Here is an 18,489-nt window from a genome sequence, read left to right on the forward strand (position 1 = left end):
ATTAGGGTGTGAATACATAATATTCACTAAACATAACGTGCACTTGGCACGAAGCATTTCTTATCAGTTACGTGTCGTTTCCTGGAAACAAAGTCTCCAAGTACAGTAATTAAAGGTTACTCAATGATACACGGACATAAATGTCATAAATGTGCATACACATTTCAAAAGCATCTGCACTTTTTCTTTCGCGACTCCACAATTATCGTTTCCTTAAAAGATGCGATCCTTCAAAGGCAGTATTGTCAGAGCGTCCGTATCGGAGACCTTGAAAAACGACAGCTCCCTAACGAAACTACTAGTTGCAAATAACTTACGTAAGGTGGAAAGTTTTGCAACATGGCTGTCGCACGTGAACCTCTGTGCCTCTATATAAACGGATGCTCAGCCAACAGCCATCATCAGTGGCATCATGGCGGTGAAGGCTCTAGTCTTGTTAGCCATCGTCGCCTGTTGTGGTAAGTCATTTCTCCAAAAGGCTTGCCTTTTCGGTGAGAGGGAAGTGTGTACAGTGTTTTTCTTGTTGCACTGTTCTTACTAAATCCTTTCATTAAATCAACAAATCCACTGTATGTAATTTCAACTGTTCATGTAGATCTGCTCTTAGAATTGCGTGAGTTTGGCTGGGAAGGCTACGTAGTTAACCACATACAGGCTCTCACAAGGCAATTCGATTGTAGCAAAATTTCTGCACGATTCTTTTTACTTCTTGGATGCAATCATTTCGGAATTTCACCGATTGTTATTCAAAGGGAATGTTTACATACTTTTTGATCTGAGAGAAAATTGTCGTCTAGTATCTGTTGCATATCGAGAAGTTAACTAGCTTTCTCTTTTATCTCAGTTTTTTCAGTGAAACTTTTTTAAGCACAAATTGCTCATATGTTCTGTACAGCATTTCTACTGAAGCGTGCCGACATTGTGGCCATTTAGAGGTGATTTAAGATGGGTTTTAACATATAAAATATGGTATGTTACAGCGACTGTCATCCTCCCACTATATTCTTTATAGTTTGATTCTGTTCACCGTTGAGTTCTTCATATTGCAATTGTTGCCGAGAAGGAGACGCTCTGATTCGCTAGCGGACTGCATGTGGAAAGAAACAATTTATGAAAATATGTATAGCGTTTTAAATAATTAAAATTGTACGTATATGAGTTCAGGCTGAATCTGTGTATTTTGGCTTTCGAAAGGTTTTCGATGCATTTTCGCAACGCCCCTCCAAAGGAAAAACTCGTAATTTTATTAGACAACTCCTGGTTAACAGAACGCAGAATGTTGTTGTTAATTGAAAATCGCTGTCACAACCAACATTAGTCTCTGGTGTATCTCAAAGAAGTGTTGGATGACTTAAACTGTTCAGACAATATTTTCAGCTTTGTGAGGCTTCTGCTAGACGACTCAGCGGTAACAAGGGGGTTACTTTTTCACAAAATTGCTGTGATACGCACGAAGAAGAGAATGAATACTTAGCACATAGCAGCTTTTTCTAAACCCAAAAAAGTGATGTAATGCGAATGAATAGACGAATGGACCTGATATAGTTTGACTAAATACTCAGCAGCTAGTCACAGGAGTTAAGCAACTGGGAGTATCTGTATGTTGACATTCGAGCTGGAACTATCACAAATTTCTAGCCGTGGGAGAGGCTGTCAGAAATATTCTAGGCAAGTGTAATTCACCCACGCTGGAAGTGGGTTAAAAAGCCCTCATTAAATCAGTTCTCGAGTATTATTCGTCAGTCTGGGATTCTTGCGAAGCTGGATTAGCGTAATGATCGTAATGGAAAAATTAGAGAAGTTCGGAGTAACGTGGAGGTATACCGACAGTAATGCTTCCCATACTTCATCCGAGAGTGTAATAGTAGGTTTAACTCATATTGGAGCATCATGTACGCGTCACCACACGCAACACGTCGGTTTGAGACGCTCTGGTGGTGAAGTACCTGCACTTTAGGTTAGCATCGCGCTGAGGCTCCATGGACAGGAGACTACCTATAAGTCGCCAAACACAGATCTTAATAGGGAAGAACTGTCTGTTTCTCGAGTTCTGTCGAGTTGTAAGCACACCTCCCACCTTAATTGTAGGACGTATTAGTAGGGATTAAGTTGAAAAACCACTCACAGCAAACGTACTTTCGTTGTCTTGAATACCTTGTACTGCAGTAATTGTAATTCCTATACGTTTTTATGAAACTGTGTCATACGCTATTGTTTATCAAGAGCTACTAAAGCATCTCCTTACAAGTGATTCCATTACTCAAACGTCGAGGTAACTGTGGTATATTTTGAATTTGAATTACAGCAGTTCAAAAGGAAAAGCCTCTTGCATGTTGCACATTGTGTTTTTTACATTATTTACCTTGTGCACCCAGATGCGTTTCTACTTATTTACAAAGCATCGTCAGTGGGTGGTAGACCAATGTCTGATTCATTATTTTTAAGCTAAATAGCTTTCTGTCTGGTGACAAACTGGTTGAAAGTTTACACTTTTCTTTTTGGTCACATTTGCCTTGTAACTAAGGTGAAACGCGTCTGACTGCATGAGGTAAATGGAAAAACTTTGTGTGAAGCATGCAAAAGGCGTTTCTCTTTCGACCTACTGTAATTTATGTATAGCTGCTGCGAAAATGGTCAGCATAAGCAAATTGTTATTTTAGATTTGCTTCTTATAATTTCACTCTGTGTTACTCATCTTTGACAAGAAGCAAATATTTACGTTTCCGAACTAAATACTAGGCTCTCCATCACTCACCTAAACAAGTAACGTAATTGATGTTTCATTTCCTAGATATAACTCATGCTGTACACTGTAACCACTTCTTGACATTGCTGAATAACTTTTTATCTTACACGTACATTCTTCTATGTTTCAGGATTCGTCCACGCCCAGCAGGTAAGGGTCTGGCTATGCGGTTATGCAGTACTAGACGTCATTTTACCTCGTTACGCTAGACTGTAGCCCAAGCATCTGATAGGAGGGTGATGCCGGTACTGTGGCCGTCGCCCAAAGAGTTAGCAAATTCGTGGAGCAAGAGACTTGGCTTCACTGGAACTGAGAGGTACTGCTTCTTGCTCCGTCTATTTTGCAGGAGATATGTAACCATGGACACATGTGCTTTGCCATCGAAAGACTCATGTACGAGGTAACACATGCTATCAGTCTACAACAAGATAGTGTTTTATGGTCCATGAGAACTAGTGTGCGATGGTCGCTGCCGTGTATATAAAGATCCTAAGAGCATACGAGTAAAGTGACATCATGTTTCGTAGTTTGCAGATATTTTTATTATTCACTCAATCTCCAGCCCACGTCTCCAGGCGCTGGCGTAATATAGCAAAACGGCAGTTTTCTTTTGTTTTTCTGTTTCTTTCTTCTAAGTAAGCAGTCTTGCGATTGGTTTCCCATTGTCTTCCAACTTATTATCGATATCGCTTTCAAATGCACATACGTCTTACAAACAGCATCGCTGATAATTTGTTTCGCATATTATAGACATCTAATGATAATTTTCTTTACCCTCTAGTTTTTCTTCCGGGTACTTTAATAATTATCCTACTAAACTGTCCTTCCTTCTCATTAGAGTGCTCCTTAAAGCCCTCTCTCCTCTTTTCTATGTAGCACCCATTGATTTCCTCACATAATAGATGCAGTGTCACGATACCATAAATCATTTTTGTTTGCCCCGATTTGCATTGTGTACCAATCTCATGTGCTGGTCTTCGGTGTCGAGAAGGTAATATTTGAAGTCGGTGGACACCAATCTTTAACTACCAATTTCCGTCTTTACGCAAGGTATCAAAATTCATAGATAAACATTAGATACTTGTTCCTCACATCAGATCAAATAAAAAATATTATGCCAACTAATCTGCAAAAGTTATTCATTATTTCATGCTATACTAGAGGAAAGAGGTAACCTGCTAATGAACAATATTAGACCTTCTGCCGAAGATAGGAATATCATTGAAACAACACGAATCTACGTGCCAGAACGCACCGTTTATTCTGAATTAGGAATTCAGATAAATATTACGTCAACCTGAAAAACTATTTTTGTGTGAGTCCCATTTATATCCTACAAGATTACCACACTATAGACCTCTCATATCAATGCCAGTTAGCCGTATCTGATAATAGATTTTTTTTAAATTTGAAAACTCGCTTCATATATCTGTGCACAATTTTTTTGTCCAGGCGAGCGACTGCGCCAGCATGTGCAGGAGCATCGCACCTCCTGGGTTCCAGATTCCATCGCAGCCTCAATCAATTTTTGGTAAGATATTCTGCCTATGTTCCATACATATAAGGTACTTTAGTTAAGAAATTCACTACAATTTTATTTCTTGGCACTAGTATGCTGTACGGAGAAAGAGCTTCACAAATTGAGAACGGTAAGGTGGCTTGTGGAGCATACGACGTGTGCTCAGAAAGTACGTTCCGTTTGATAACAAACACATAAAAGAGCACAGATACAGAAAAACTGTTTAAGGGAAAAAACTATAAAAACTTGACCTTACTTTCTACAAATCTCCCACAATTTTGCCGGTACTAGTCATAGCGTTCCACAAGGTTTTGTAGGACTTCGTCATAAAACGTTGCCACCAGCACTGTCAACCACGATTGACTTTAGTATTTACTGGTAACGCAGTAAGCCTCCCTCCCATCAATAATCGTTTCGACTCAGGGTACCATAAGCGACCCAAGTCCAACGTCCGGTCAGTACCGTGCTCACAGAACCATCACCATCTCTGCTGTAATGTGCCAAAAAGCCAAGTGCACTTCCCAGACGCTAATTTTTGTAATGCTGTGTGATAGATTTAGGCAACCAAAGAACACACAATTCCAGAAATTTTTTTTCGTAAATAATTTAGTAAAGAAGTGGTTTTGAAATTTGTGGGAAGTTCTTAGAAAGATCAGTGGCTATAAACTTAAGGTTTTATTTTACGTGGCCCAATTATTCGTTAATTAAACATCGACTCCCACTTGGTTCGTCGTAGTTAACTTGGTCACGTCCTTCACTGAACTGGCGGACCATCTTCTTACCGTTGAATCACTCATTGTGTTATCTTCGTAGACCTTGCAAATCTGTTTATGAATGTCGACACATTCAGAAAACGAATTACTGATATAACTTCAGGTGTTACAAGCATTTTGCAGCATTAACAACACACAGAGAACCTGGGCGCTAATGACCGTAGCGGTTTTGCGCCCTAAAACTACAAAAAAAACACAGAGAACTCAAAATAGTGCCATTTCCTTCTCTGTGATTCGAACCAATTACAGAGCAAGCTCCGAATAGCGATTCTAGTGCAGCCGCGGAATGAAATACAAATGGAACTTACTTTCCGGACATATCTCGCACATTCAAATGTAGGTGTAGATAGTAAGATATTCAGGAATGTATTATTGTTGTATGTTCCCAAAGTTTAAAAAACATAACTAAATTAAGATATATATCATATCTGTCTTGCTATATATGAGGTTTGGTACTGAAACTTTCATCGACGTCAACATTTATCAATTAATACAGCCATTGTCTGGCATTAAACACTTGAGCTATGAGATAAAAGGATGATTTTTGTTATTTGATGGAAATAGAGAAGATCAAAAATATCGAACATCGGAAATAATTTGTATAGTTGCATGTTTTCGTACTGCGTGAGGATGTAGTGTCAAGAAAAATACAACAAAAGTCTTGATAGGTATAAGGGCAGGGGAGGGGGTGGAGGGTGCAGGATTGTGAAGGGTGTGTTGGAAGGTCACTTTCTTGCTCGAAAGCTATGGCCTCCAGCAAACAGTAAATTAAAGAGTTGTAATGGGTATTTCACTGTGTCGTATACGACTTCGTACACAGTGGTAAGGAGAATTGGGCTATAGAGTGGTGCTATCACTGTCATTGTAGAAAAACTAGACAGGAGCAGCAATGGTCAAGCGGACAGGTTAACACAGTAAACAGACGATTTACTTAACTTGTATTTCTCCTACCGTACAAAGATTCATTACAAAAAATGCAAGCAGTAAACTGAGCTAAGCACGAACAGTGGTGTTGTAGCGAAGAGTTTCCTAGTGCGAGTGGGCAGTGTGTCTGCCGCAAGCCGTACTATGTTGTGGCAGCAGAGGGTGTTCGTAGTATTGTGCCGTTGTAGGCATTGCTCAGTGGGCACACACCACTGGTTCCTCCAGAGCTCGCACGACCGCTATGGGCGTATGACGGAAACATGCAATTCCGTTGGCAGATTGCGAAGCCCACAAGGTGGTATCGAACTTGATACCGTACTCTAGGACTTGTGTGCAGAGAACGGGAGAACACGAAAATGTCGCGTGACGCTCATGCGCCGTAGCATCTGTGATGATAATGATGTTGGTTTGTGGGACACTAAACGTCGGGGTCATCAGCACACGTACAAGCTACCAGTCTTTCCATTTCCAATTTCTCCATGTCTCTAACGATAATGGTATGATGGTGAGGACACACAAACACCCAGTCCCTGGGCGTGATCCAGAGGCATCAACGCTAGCCGCTAGACCACGAGCTGTGGATGTAGCGTCGTTGGTTTTTGTTAACCAATTTGATGTACTTGGCCGACTTGACAGACCACAAACGTCCTCTATAAAATTATCTGTCTTATCTCCTTTACACCACTTTGTTACTTCGTAAATATCGTCGTTTCTACTCTACGTATACATGCACTTATTCCTCGTACCTTGTAAGCCACTCGGCCCGCACGGCTAGGGCCACAGCGCGTACGGCAGTTAGCAGAGAGCAGCAGCCACGGACTGTCAACTGTGTGTTGCAGGCTTCGGGCGCGCCGGCCACGCTAAGAAGCACGGCGCAGCGCAGCGCTCCTCGGTGCACCACGGAGCGGCCAGCCGCCAGAGCGGGACGTCCAGCAGCGAAGCCTGCGACAACCTGTGCGAGAGCCTCGAGCAGGGTATGGGCAATGGACGGGTGAGCGCTTCCCTCATTTTAATCTGTATTTCATAGGCAAATTTAATATTCCAAAATGCGTCATCATCTCATTCCTCCACAATCACTGTATCCACAGTCTTCCACCTTCACCAGTAAGTCTTCCTGTGTAATCAATGATTCCCGTGAATTTAAGTCTGCCGCAGACTTGCCACAGGGATCTGTCGCTCTTTACTCCAATGTACCCTGACCGAAAATTATCACAAGACAAAGTTTCTGGGAAAGAGTTCCATGCCTGTTGCACTTTGTCGGTCAATAAAGGGATGGGTAATTATGCTTGTGTATGACGTCCGAATTGTCGTCCGATGATGTCCCATACATGCGAAATTCGAGATAGACCTGGTGGTCGAGCAAGACAAGGTAACGTGTCGACACACTGTAGGGCATGTTACGTTACAACAGCTGTATTTGGTCGAGCGTTATCCTGTTGGAAAACACCCCTTGAATTGATGCGTGAACGGCAGCGCAACAGGTCGAATCGCCAAACTGTCGTACAGTTTTGTAGGTAGCATCCGTGGGACAATCGCGAGAGTGCTCCTTCTGTCGTACGAAATGGTTCAAATGGCTCTGAGCACTATGGGACTTAACATCTGAGGTCATCAGTCCCCTAGAACTTAGAACTACTTAAACCTAACTAACTTAAGGACATCACACACAGCCATGCCCGAGGCAGTTTTCGAACCTGCGAACGTAGCGGTCGCGCGGTTCCAGACTGAAGCGCCTAGAACCACTCGGCCACACCGGCCGGCTTCATACGAAGTCACACCCTAAATGATAACTGAAGTTGGAGGTCATGCGTGTCTAACACAAAGATAGGTTGATTGCAGGCCTCCTTCTTACGAAGACACGGCCATCACTGCCGCCGAGGCAGAACCAATTTTCATCGGAAAGCACAACAGACCTCCACTCTGACTTACAGTAAGCTCTCGCTTGACACCACTGAAGTCGAAAACGGCGGTGGTTTGTGGTTAGTCAGGATGTCTGTCTCAAAGTTGTCCTCGAAGTAACCGACTTGTAACAATTCGTTGTGTTACTGTGGTGCCAACCGCTGCTCAAATTGCTGCTGCAGATGCAATGCGATGCAGCAGAGCCATAGGTCGAATACGATGTTTTCTTTCTCAGTGGTGCCACGTGGCCGTCTGGAGCCAGTCTTCTAGCAACCGTACAGTCTCGTAACCACCGGTGGCAGTAATCATGTGCAGTGGTTGCATTCCTGTCAAGTCTCCCTGCAGTATCGCAGAAAGGACATCCGGCATCTCGTAGCCTTATTGCAACTCATTGAGTTGCTGATAATGGTGTCTTTCTCGTCTTGAAGGCATATATTACTAACATCAATTCGCAACATCCGGCCTCAAAGGTAACTAACTCTCACGACCGTTACTGCGTGTATTTAAAACAAATCTGATTTGCATCCTCATAAGGGTGCTACAAACACCATTCGTATACAGCTGGCGTGGAATGTGAATAGATACCATCTTTTAGAAGTAGATACACGCATACCAACATTCATCAATGTCGTACAACTTCTAGTTAGTGTTGCGATTTCTTTCCAGTGGCTGAATATTCAGGATGTACTATGTGTCTGACCACTCTAAATAATTTTTTGATAGCGAAGCAAAGTAAAAAAGTGTGAAACGGATGTCGTTTAAGCTACCGTGGTGACATTAACCTGCATGACGTCTGCCTTACAGCTTTGGTTTTTACGAAGTAATGTAAAGCACTATGTCTTTTTGAATGGCACACTGCATCTTTTATTCAGTTATCCACTTCTTCTCTTCGCGACCTGATCGAAAAGGGTATCATAGTGTACTACTCACTTGAAAAAGACTTTATTTAAAATGTAACACAGAACTGACTCTGGGTCCCCTCTGCTAGCACACGCTGCAAGTACTTGCGGTAACGGATCTCGTTCTCTTTTTGAACTGAGAGTAAAAAATTGAAAGCCGAGAAAAATTCGCAATCATGATACGGTCAACAGTCTGGAGTTGAAGTTTTGCGTCAGCACTGTGTACATCAATGAAGAGAAACCAGAAATGCCATTAAACCAAGGGAAATGTAATGGGTGTTGGACACGTTCGTTTCTCGCAGAACCAAACAAGGTCGTAACACGCGAGCACCTTGTGGCTCTCCGTACCGTCTCATAGGGTGACACACGGTTGACAGTTATCCGTCCGTCAGACCAGAAACATACGTACACCTCTCGTTTAGTGCCACTGAAATGTGTCTTTCGCTGGTAGTAGATTTCATCTTTTGTATTCCTACTCCTCATCTTCGGCAATACAAAGAAGATTCAACAAACTAGCCATACTTTCTTACTGTCACCTATACTAAACATACAAGAAGCCATAGTGTCCAAGGACAGGAAACCTTTCCAGTTAAGTGACTGGTCTCACGCCTTAGGGTCTCACAAACAACAATACGACCTTTAATTTAGGATCTGCGAGGCTGATAATAGAAGTAAATACTGTTCTTTTTATAGTCATCAGTCATCTGACTGTTTTGATGTGCCCCGCCATGAATTTCTGTCCTGTGTTAACCTCTTCACCTCAGAGTGGTACTAGGAAACCAGAAACATTTAAAACACTTGCATGCGTTGAATTGACTTGTAGTTATCCAAACTGGATGGTTAAAATGTGCAACTGGTAGAATGTGACACACGTAATACAATGATCCAGGATCTGGGTCACAGTTGTAATGTATCAGGAAACTCCACTGTAGCTGGGAGCTCAAGGTTTCATTGTAGTATTCAAAATCTAAGAATGTAGTAGAATTTTTCATCTAACCTTCAAGATTCATTACTGTGCCCTTATACATTTCTTTTCAGGAATTCACTTGTCCAACCTTCTGCAATGGTTTCAGCGGATCTTCTGGACGATCTAATCCGTCAGCACGAAGCATTCATAAGCATGGTAAGAACAGAAACCTACTATAATTGTCTTTTTTATTGCTCACTCCTCATGCCACAACAACTGGTCTTAGCTCTGCGAGCTAGTACTATAGTGCTGTAGAACAATTTCTTTCATTAATAAACACTGCAGCACAAATAATTTCACGGTTTATGCGACAAAATGCTATTAAATAAAAAAACGTTATTCATAGAATGTGACGATACTTAGACAAAGCGCGTAACAGAAGGTACGATACAAATACCAACAGTCAAAGATCTGGAATTTATATTTGGGCACAGGGACGTAGGCGATGTGGTTGCAACTCGCAGTGTGATCACACAGAGCAGCAATATTGTAGGGGATGTGAGTGCAGCGTTCCATTTGCAGATCTGCTCTTGCGGGCAGGGAAGGAAAATGCACACATTCTGTGCGGTGCTGTTACTTGGAAATTTATCCCCTAACTATAATGCAGTATATTTCATAATGCAATATGCACTTCCAAATAGGCAATGCAGTCAGTCCTTTTACGCTGCGTTGTAACTGCAGACAGTATGCGATACTGTCAATGACTGCACAGCTAATGTCTCTTTCTTTCTTCCTTGTTATAGTGAGGGGTTCTGTTATTTTCTGCAGCAGTGAAAGCTATCCAGCTGGCTCGCACAACATAGAAGTTTATACAAGAGGACAACAATGGCTTATAATCGTATTCAGTAGTGCCGGCCGAAGTGGCCGTGCGGTTAAAGGCGCTGCAGTCTGGAACCGCAAGACCGCTACGGTCGCAGGTTCGAATCCTGCCTCGGGCATGGATGTTTGTGATGTCCTTAGGTTAGTTCGGTTTAACTAGTTCTAAGTTCTAGGGGACTAATGACCTCAGCAGTTGAGTCCCATAGTGCTCAGAGCCATTTGAACCATTTTTGTATTCAGTAGTGAAAGCTGTCCTACGGAGCAGGTAGCAGACGGGGATTTTGCTACATTCCACATCACTTCTTCACTTTTCTTTGCCAACAGATATTCTTCGCAGTTTGGCCAGTAGATGATGTCTCACAACTGTCCCTCCTAGTTAACTACCCCAAGTGTCTTCTTCGACGAGAAACTGAACAAACTGTACCTAGTTACGTTCAGTCAAATCAGTTGAACTGTCACACCAAAGGTCTTCAGTTCGTGGTTTTTGTGCTATACTACTGTGTAAACAACACAGTTTTCGTATCAACTGCTTCAGACTTTTACATGTCATAGCTATTTCGTTCTCTTTCTTTATGTATGCTGACCCTCCTTCCTTGCATCTATATGGTGCTGTGAAGAATCTCTAAACATATAGGAAAAAATACTGTGCAATAGTGTAGAATTTAATAGTCTGATGATAACGAGATGATGACCGAAGAGAAAATAATGCTGTGAAGCTACGTATCGCAGTGACTCTCGACACCTCCTGTGAAGTCGAGGTTCAGGTTAGATTCCTGACCTGGCAGCTCGTTTTAAACTGATAAGAAGTTCTCAGACAGTGCACATCCTATGCAGGATGAATTATTGGTTCAAATGTCTCTGAGCACTATGGGACTTAACATCTGAGGTCATCAGTCCCCTAGAGCTTAGAACTACTTAAACCTAACTAACCTAAGGACATCACACACAGCCATGCCCGAGGCAGGATTCGAACTTGCGACCGTAGCGGACTGTAGCGCCTAGAACCGCAAAGCCACACAGGCCGGCTAATGAATTATTCAGTCAAAAGCTGCAAGGCGTGTCGAATGTACGATTTAGCAGCTTGAATTAAAAATTTGTTTTCTAGTTGCTATGTTCTTCTGTATTGACGCCATCTTGAAGTTATAATACGTGCTGTTATTACATTAGTCTTGAAGACTTTAATATTTGCAGTGTAGATGGTGACACAGCGACCGAAATCGATTAGCTCTATCAAATTATTTCGAACTTCTTACGATCGGTGCTGCCACTTTTGTCCCTTAAAAAGAAATACTATGTACCAACTTGATACTAATGCGCCGACTGTGAGTACTGAATGACATAGATGTATGCGGCGTAACACAACTTACAGTACTGAGGAAAAAGATGATGAAAAATATTATAAAGCATAAGGTCCTAAGATTGCAACATACTCGTGTTATTAAATGTTTTACTTGGAATCTTCGCATTTGAAAGTTTCTTCAGAGTCCACATTACTGCAAGTAGCCACCATACTGGTACAATGTCAGGAGTATATAAATTGATATTATATGCTAAATAATTCCTCTTTTTATAGAAATGCCTATCTTATTATTTCCATTCTGCATTTAATATCGTCTTTGTTTCATCCATCATCAGTTATTTTACTCTCCAAATAGCGAAACTCGTACACTACTTCTTGTTTCTCGCTTCCTAATCTAATTCCCATAGCGTCCACTGACTTAACTGCATTACATCGCATTATTGTTGTTGTTGATAATCTCATAAAGTATTTTCAAGACACTATCCATTCTGTTCAGCTGCTCTTCTAAATATTTTGCCGTCTCTGACAAAATGACAATGTCATTGGGAAGTCTGAAATTTTTTGTTTCTTCTCTAAACTTCAATTACTTCTCCAAATTTATCTTTGGCTTTCTTCACTGCTTGCTCAGTGTACGAATAGAATAACGTCTTGGATAAGCTCCAATCTTCTTTGACTCCCTTCCCAGTTACGGCTTCCTTTCACGTGCTTCAACGGTTTCTGTGCAAATTATAAATAAACTTTCGCTCCATGTGTTTTACGCCTGCTACTTTCAAAATTTCAAAAAGTGTAGTCCACGCCACACTGTCAAAAGCTTTCTCTAAATCTACAAACGATATAAATGTATGTTGCCTTTCTTCAACCTGCCCTCTAACATAAGCCGTAGGATCATTTGGGTTCGTATACCTAAGTTTCTTCTGAACCCGAAAGGATCATCCCCAAGATCAGCCTCTACCAGCTTTCCATTCTTCTGTGAATAATTCGTCTCATTACTTTGCCACCATGACTTAATATGCTTAGGTAGTATTCATACAATCATATCCGGTCTACTTGCAGTTATTACGATCTTCGTGAAGTTGCAGACCATGTCGAATAATTCTATTACGTCCGGGTCCCCCAAGGATCTTAGTAATTGTGAGGGAATATGATGATATAATTTTAATTTAATTACAGTAATTTGCGGGTTCTGACAGTTCTATATGGGGATCCTCAAACAATGTTGAATTTTTTGTTGGAAGAGGTATGGTCCCCCTGTGAAAGAGTGCCATTGCCTACCTGGATTTTTTTTCTGCAACCACACCATGAATCCACATGCGTGGGCAGGTCGTCAGTAAAGGAACTGGAAAGCATACGGCTTGTAAATTTCTAGAATTCTTGTCATTTTTGCAACTTAATTTTCATCCTAGTTTATTCTCAAGAAGTGTGCAGAGAAATTTGGAAACTGAAATGGGTAAAAATACAGCAGCTTTAAGTATACGGTTCTTTGGAAGGGGACGTGTTTGGGTCTACGACTCCCCTGCCCCACCCCCATTATATATGCGACTGCTCCAAGTATAGGCACCTTGAAGGATGTACACAGGGTGTCCCTCCCAAGAGCCGGCAGGCTAATTTTCTCTGGTGTTTCAGCAGTGTAGCTAAAGTCAAAGAACAAATACAGCTCATCACATATATCAGTGTCGACGGAAAGCGTTGTTGTGTTTCCCGTTACAAACAGATCAATGTTTGCAGCGGAATTTTACGAGTCCATTCGATAGAGCGGTCTAGTGCGATAATTATGTTAACTGAGACATTATAACTCGAAAAATAACCAGCAGCGACAGAGCCCCCCTGGTCTACTCTAACTACTACCACCAAGCATTCAACTCTACTTATTCGCTACTGGATTGCGGTTTATTCTTCGTGTTTTACTGTTCCTGTTAGTACATGCGGAGAAAATGAATATCGGACTATACTAATTTGAGAGCGCTCTATCGAATGGACACCTAAAATTCCGATTTAAAAATAATTTTGTTAGTAATGGGAAACAAACCGACGCTTTCTGTTGGTACTGTGTGTTGCATGGGAGACTTGCCTGGTATTAATTGTTTGGCCTGACTCCAGCTACATAGTGCGAAAGTATATTCTCTGATACAGACCAAAAAAAAACTTTAGCAGTGTTCTTTATGCACACAGCGTAATGAATGGGATGATGTACTGCTGAAGTTACACGTTGCCAGTACAGCCTCCTGTGAGCTGAAGTTTGTAATGACCAGTGTTTCTTCTTCTCTCCCACAGACAGACACACACACACACACACACACACACACACACTGCACGCATCACACACGCAGGCACGTGTATTACTACTGTTTCTCTGTGGACGTACGCAAAAGGTTGAGGGTTCAGCTGTACTTGGACTGGAGAATGTCTGTATCCACATCACATACGTGTACGACAGTGGTGAGAACACCATTGCCCCTGGTCTGATTAACATGGGCTGTCACGTGTTACAGCCGGTAGCCGCTCGGCTCACGCCCTGAAGAAGCACCGCAGCGTACGTTCGGCGATGCCGCTCCCACTCGCTGCCCAACAGTCCCGCCAGCAGCGACAAGAGAACGGCGCAACGGAATTCTGCAACGCCGTGTGCCCTACGCTTACGGTAAGCAACCTTCCTTGATTCACAACCACTGCCCATCGATCAGTGCGCATTGTGATACTAGTGCAACACACGAGAGCTGTATTAACTTATATCCCTTATATAACAGAGTACGCAAATACATTTGTTTATTGCTTACAGTACGTAGGACTTTACACAAAACTAAAAAAATGAGCAACAATATAGTTAGAAAGAAACTCCCACCAAAAGTACAGCTCATTATTCTGAATGTTTTGTGCTAGATTAATTCACATTGAATTTCAGCACGAAAACTTATCTAAGACGAACAAAAAATATCTCACAGCAACTTAAATTACAATATGGTTATTAGAACTGAAGTAGTACTACTCACACATACATCAAAAAAGTTTTGCATTACCCCGGTTCCCAGATCTGCTGAAGATAGACGTTGACTGTCGATATTGTATCACAGACACAGTCTCTTTGACTGTTCATAGAGTCACTAAACCGGCCCAAAGATGTAAACAACCAAGCATGAGCAACGCCTATTAGATGGAGGGGGTCCGACAGCCGACCAGTTCCAGTCATTCCACCAGGAAGGAGGTACAGGGCTCTTGTTGCCTGTAGTTTAACCATGCCTAGACGGTCAATGCCGCGGTTCGATCACGTCCGCATTGTTACTTTGTGCCAGGAAGAGCTCTCAATAAACGAAATGTTCAGGCTTCTCGGAGTGAACCAAAGTGATATTGGTCTGACACGGAGGAGATACAGAAAGACAGGAACTGTCGATGACATGCCTCGCTCAAGCCGCCCAAGGGCTACTACTTCAGCGGATGACCGCTACCTACGGATTATAGCTCGGAGCAACCCTGACATCAACGCCACCGTGTTGAATGATGCTTTTCGTGCAGCCACAGAATGTCGTGTTACGACTCAAACTGTGCGCTAAAGGCTGAATGATGCACAACTTAACTCCCGACGTCTGTGGCAGGGCCCATCTTTGCAACCGCGACATCATGCAACATGCCGAATGGACCGCTCAGGATTGGCATCACGTTGTCTTCACCGATGAGTGTCGCATATGCCTTCAACCACACAATCATCGGAGACGTGTTTGGAGGCAATTCGGTCAGGCTGAATGCCTTAGACACGCTGTCCAGCGAGTACTGCAAGGTGGAGGTTCTCTGCTGTTTTGGGGTGGTATAATGTGGGGCCGACGTACGCCGCTGGTGGTGATGGAAGGCGCCGTAACGGCTGTACGATACGTGAATGCCATCCTCCGACCGATAATGCAACCAGCTCGGCAGCATATTGACGAGGCATTCGTCTTCATGGACAATTCGCGGCCCCCACCGTGCACAGCTAGTGAATGACTTCCTTCAGGATAACGACATCGCTCGACTAGAGTGGCAAGCATGTTCTTCAGACATGAACCCTATCGAATATGCCTGGGATAGATTGAAAAGGACTGTTTATTGAAGACGTGACCCACCAACCACACTGAGAGACCTATACCGAATCGCCGTTAAGGAGTGGGACAATCTGGACTAACAGTGCCTTGATGAACTTGTGGATATTATGCCACGACAAATACAGGCATGCATCAATGCAAGAAGACGTGCTACTGGGTGTTAGAGGTACCGGTGTGTACAGCAGTCTGCACCACCACCTCTGAAGGTCTCGCTTTATGGTGGTACAACATGCAATGTATGGTTTTCATAAGCAATAAAAAGGGCGGAAATGATGTTTATGTTGATCTCTATTCCAATTTTCTGTACAGGTTCCGGAACTCTCGGCACCGAGGTGATGGAAACCTTTTTTTGATGTGTGTATTTCAATAGTCATTGACAAAGTATTGCTCGTTACCCTCGTTGAAGATCCCTCCTAGCAAAAGAAAACGTCAATAGCAAAACTGACGAAACAATTATACTACAATTACGTTGTGATAGCTCTAGAGCGTTACACCATTGCTGCTTTCAAAAAAGAATTGAGTGTTAAGTAATAGGGTGCCTTCCTTGGTCAGTATTACGTTTCATTTACAGTTATAACGGACCGCTTCTGCTCCATTACTTATGCTGTTTTGTAGATTATAGTGTAGTATGATGCGAACTGTGCAGTGCTATGTATGTTGACTGTCTGTTATTTCTGCAGGAGATTTTTTTCCCGGGCTTTCTAATACCAGGCGGATCAGCAGGTGGATCAGGAGGAACAAGTAGCTCAGGTGGTTCCTATGGGTCTGGCGGCTCAGCTGACAGTTCAGGTGGATCAAGTGCAACCACTGGTGGAGCAGATGGCTCTACTGGTTCTGCAAATGGCCAAAGTGGCTCTACTGACGGATCCGCGGAATCTTCAGATTCTGGTGCGACTATTGGTGGTTCAAGCGGATCTACAGGCGGCTCTGGTGGATCAGAAGACTCTACTGGCAGTTCTACTGGGTCCACTGATGGTTCTAATGCATCTAATGATGGAACCTCCGGATCTTCAAATTCTGGTGAGACTACAGAAGGATCAGGCGGATCGACAGGCGCCTCTGGTGGATCAGGAGGCTCTACTGGCAGTTCTGCTGGGTATACAGATGGCTCTGGTGCATCTAATGATGGGACGATCGGATCTTCAAGTTCTGGCTCGACTTCAGACGGTTCAAGCGGATCTACAGGTAGCTCTGGTGGATCAGACGACTCTAGTGGTAGTACACATGGTTCAGGTGGGTCTACAGGCAGCTCTGGTGGATCAGATGACTCTACTGGCGGTTCTTCTGGGTCGACAGATGGCTCTGGTGCATCTAATGATGGAACGACCGGATCTTCAAGTTCTGGCTCGACTACAGAGGGTTCAAGCGGATCTACAGGTAGCTCTGGTGGATCAGACGACTCTAGTGGTAGTACACATGGTTCAGGTGGGTCTACAGGCAGCTCTGGTGGACCAGACGACTCTACTGGCGGTTCTTCTGAGTCGACAGATGGCTCTGGTGCATCTAATGATGGAACGACCGGATCCTCAAGTTCTGGCTCGACTACAGAAGGTTCAAGTGGGTCTACAGGTAGCTCTGGTGGATCAGACGACTCTAGTGGTAGCACACAAGGTTCAGGTGGGTCTACAGGCAGCTCTGGTGGATCAGACGACTCTACTGGCGGTTCTACTGGGACAACAGCGGGATCTACTGGTTCCAGTGGTGGAGCCACTGAATCATCAAGTTCTGGTGGGAGTACAGATGGTTCAAGCGGATCTACAGGCAGCTCCAGTGGATCACATGACTCTACTGGCAGCTCTAGTGGGTCTACAGATGACTCTAGTTCATCTGATGATGGATCCGGCGGTTCTTCAAGTTCAGATGGTTCAGGTGGAACAACTGGTAGCAGTGGGCAAGGTGGATCTGATGATGGATCAGTCAGTTCTGGCGGTGGAGAGAATTATCCTGATATCGACATCTGCCTCTTCGAGCCGAGGAAAAGTGCAGGTGAGCGCAAAGCAGCATCGAAGTCAAGTTCGTCAGTAAAATCTACAGCAACAAGACATGGAGGAAAGGAAAGGAAGAGAATAAATGCGGCTGCCAGGTCTGGTCACAAACATGGATCGAAAACCTCAGCTTCCAGAGCACATCGAAGACAACATACAGCACATGGTCACTAACTTTTCAGTTCAGTTATTCCATGTTTACCCAGTTACTGTAGCACATTCTTGTTTCTATTCTCATTCCTGTTGTCACTACAATCACAAAAAAATACATATTAGCTTGTTCACGAGCTATGTTGGATAAAAATAAATATTATTTTTCAACATTTAGTGGCTGATTGAATGCATAATTTCTGACCGAATTTCGTCCCTCACTAAGAACCCTAACGTTGTCTCATAACATTAATTCTTATGCTATACAGTACATTTCATTATATCTCACGTGGAATATTTTTTAACAAAGGAAATCAAGATGGTAAAACATCTGATATCCTACTAATCCGGTTTAAGAACTCCCTAATAACATAATGCTGGTTAAAGTAGAGTCTCCCTATTGGAAACGATACTTCAATGTCTATTAACTAAAGATCCAAAGATAAC

At 42.9% G+C, this 18,489-nt stretch overlaps 1 protein-coding gene across 3 annotated transcripts; it reads left to right on the forward strand.

The window, feature by feature from the left end:
- Positions 1 to 381: 381 nt before the first annotated feature.
- On the forward strand, positions 382 to 18,215 carry LOC126100248 (protein rtoA-like). Of its 3 annotated transcripts, none has more exons than XM_049910832.1 (8): positions 382 to 458; positions 2,877 to 2,896; positions 4,199 to 4,277; positions 6,802 to 6,953; positions 9,796 to 9,880; positions 14,333 to 14,478; positions 16,588 to 17,326; positions 17,519 to 18,215. In XM_049910832.1, exons 1-8 carry the CDS (start codon positions 413 to 415, stop codon positions 18,064 to 18,066), a joined length of 1,815 nt encoding a protein of 604 aa, XP_049766789.1. In that variant the 5' UTR covers positions 382 to 412; the 3' UTR covers positions 18,067 to 18,215. The 3 variants fall into 3 exon arrangements, with proteins under 3 accessions (XP_049766789.1, XP_049766788.1, XP_049766787.1); XM_049910831.1 differs by having other exon boundaries at positions 16,588 to 17,284; positions 17,477 to 18,215; XM_049910830.1 differs by having other exon boundaries at positions 16,588 to 18,215.
- Positions 18,216 to 18,489: the final 274 nt, after the last annotated feature.

Source organism: Schistocerca cancellata, chromosome 9 (genome assembly GCF_023864275.1).
Source record: "Schistocerca cancellata isolate TAMUIC-IGC-003103 chromosome 9, iqSchCanc2.1, whole genome shotgun sequence".
NCBI lineage: Eukaryota > Metazoa > Arthropoda > Insecta > Orthoptera > Acrididae > Schistocerca > Schistocerca cancellata.

Coding starts and splice junctions, on each gene's coding strand:
- LOC126100248 (XM_049910830.1), top strand. CDS start 413: ATGGCGGTGAAGGCTCTAGTCTTGTTAGCCATCGTCGCCTGTTGTG. Junction 459..2,876: donor AGCCATCGTCGCCTGTTGTG/GTAAGTCATTTC, acceptor TCTATGTTTCAG/GATTCGTCCACGCCCAGCAG. Junction 14,479..16,587: donor CCGTGTGCCCTACGCTTACG/GTAAGCAACCTT, acceptor TTATTTCTGCAG/GAGATTTTTTTCCCGGGCTT.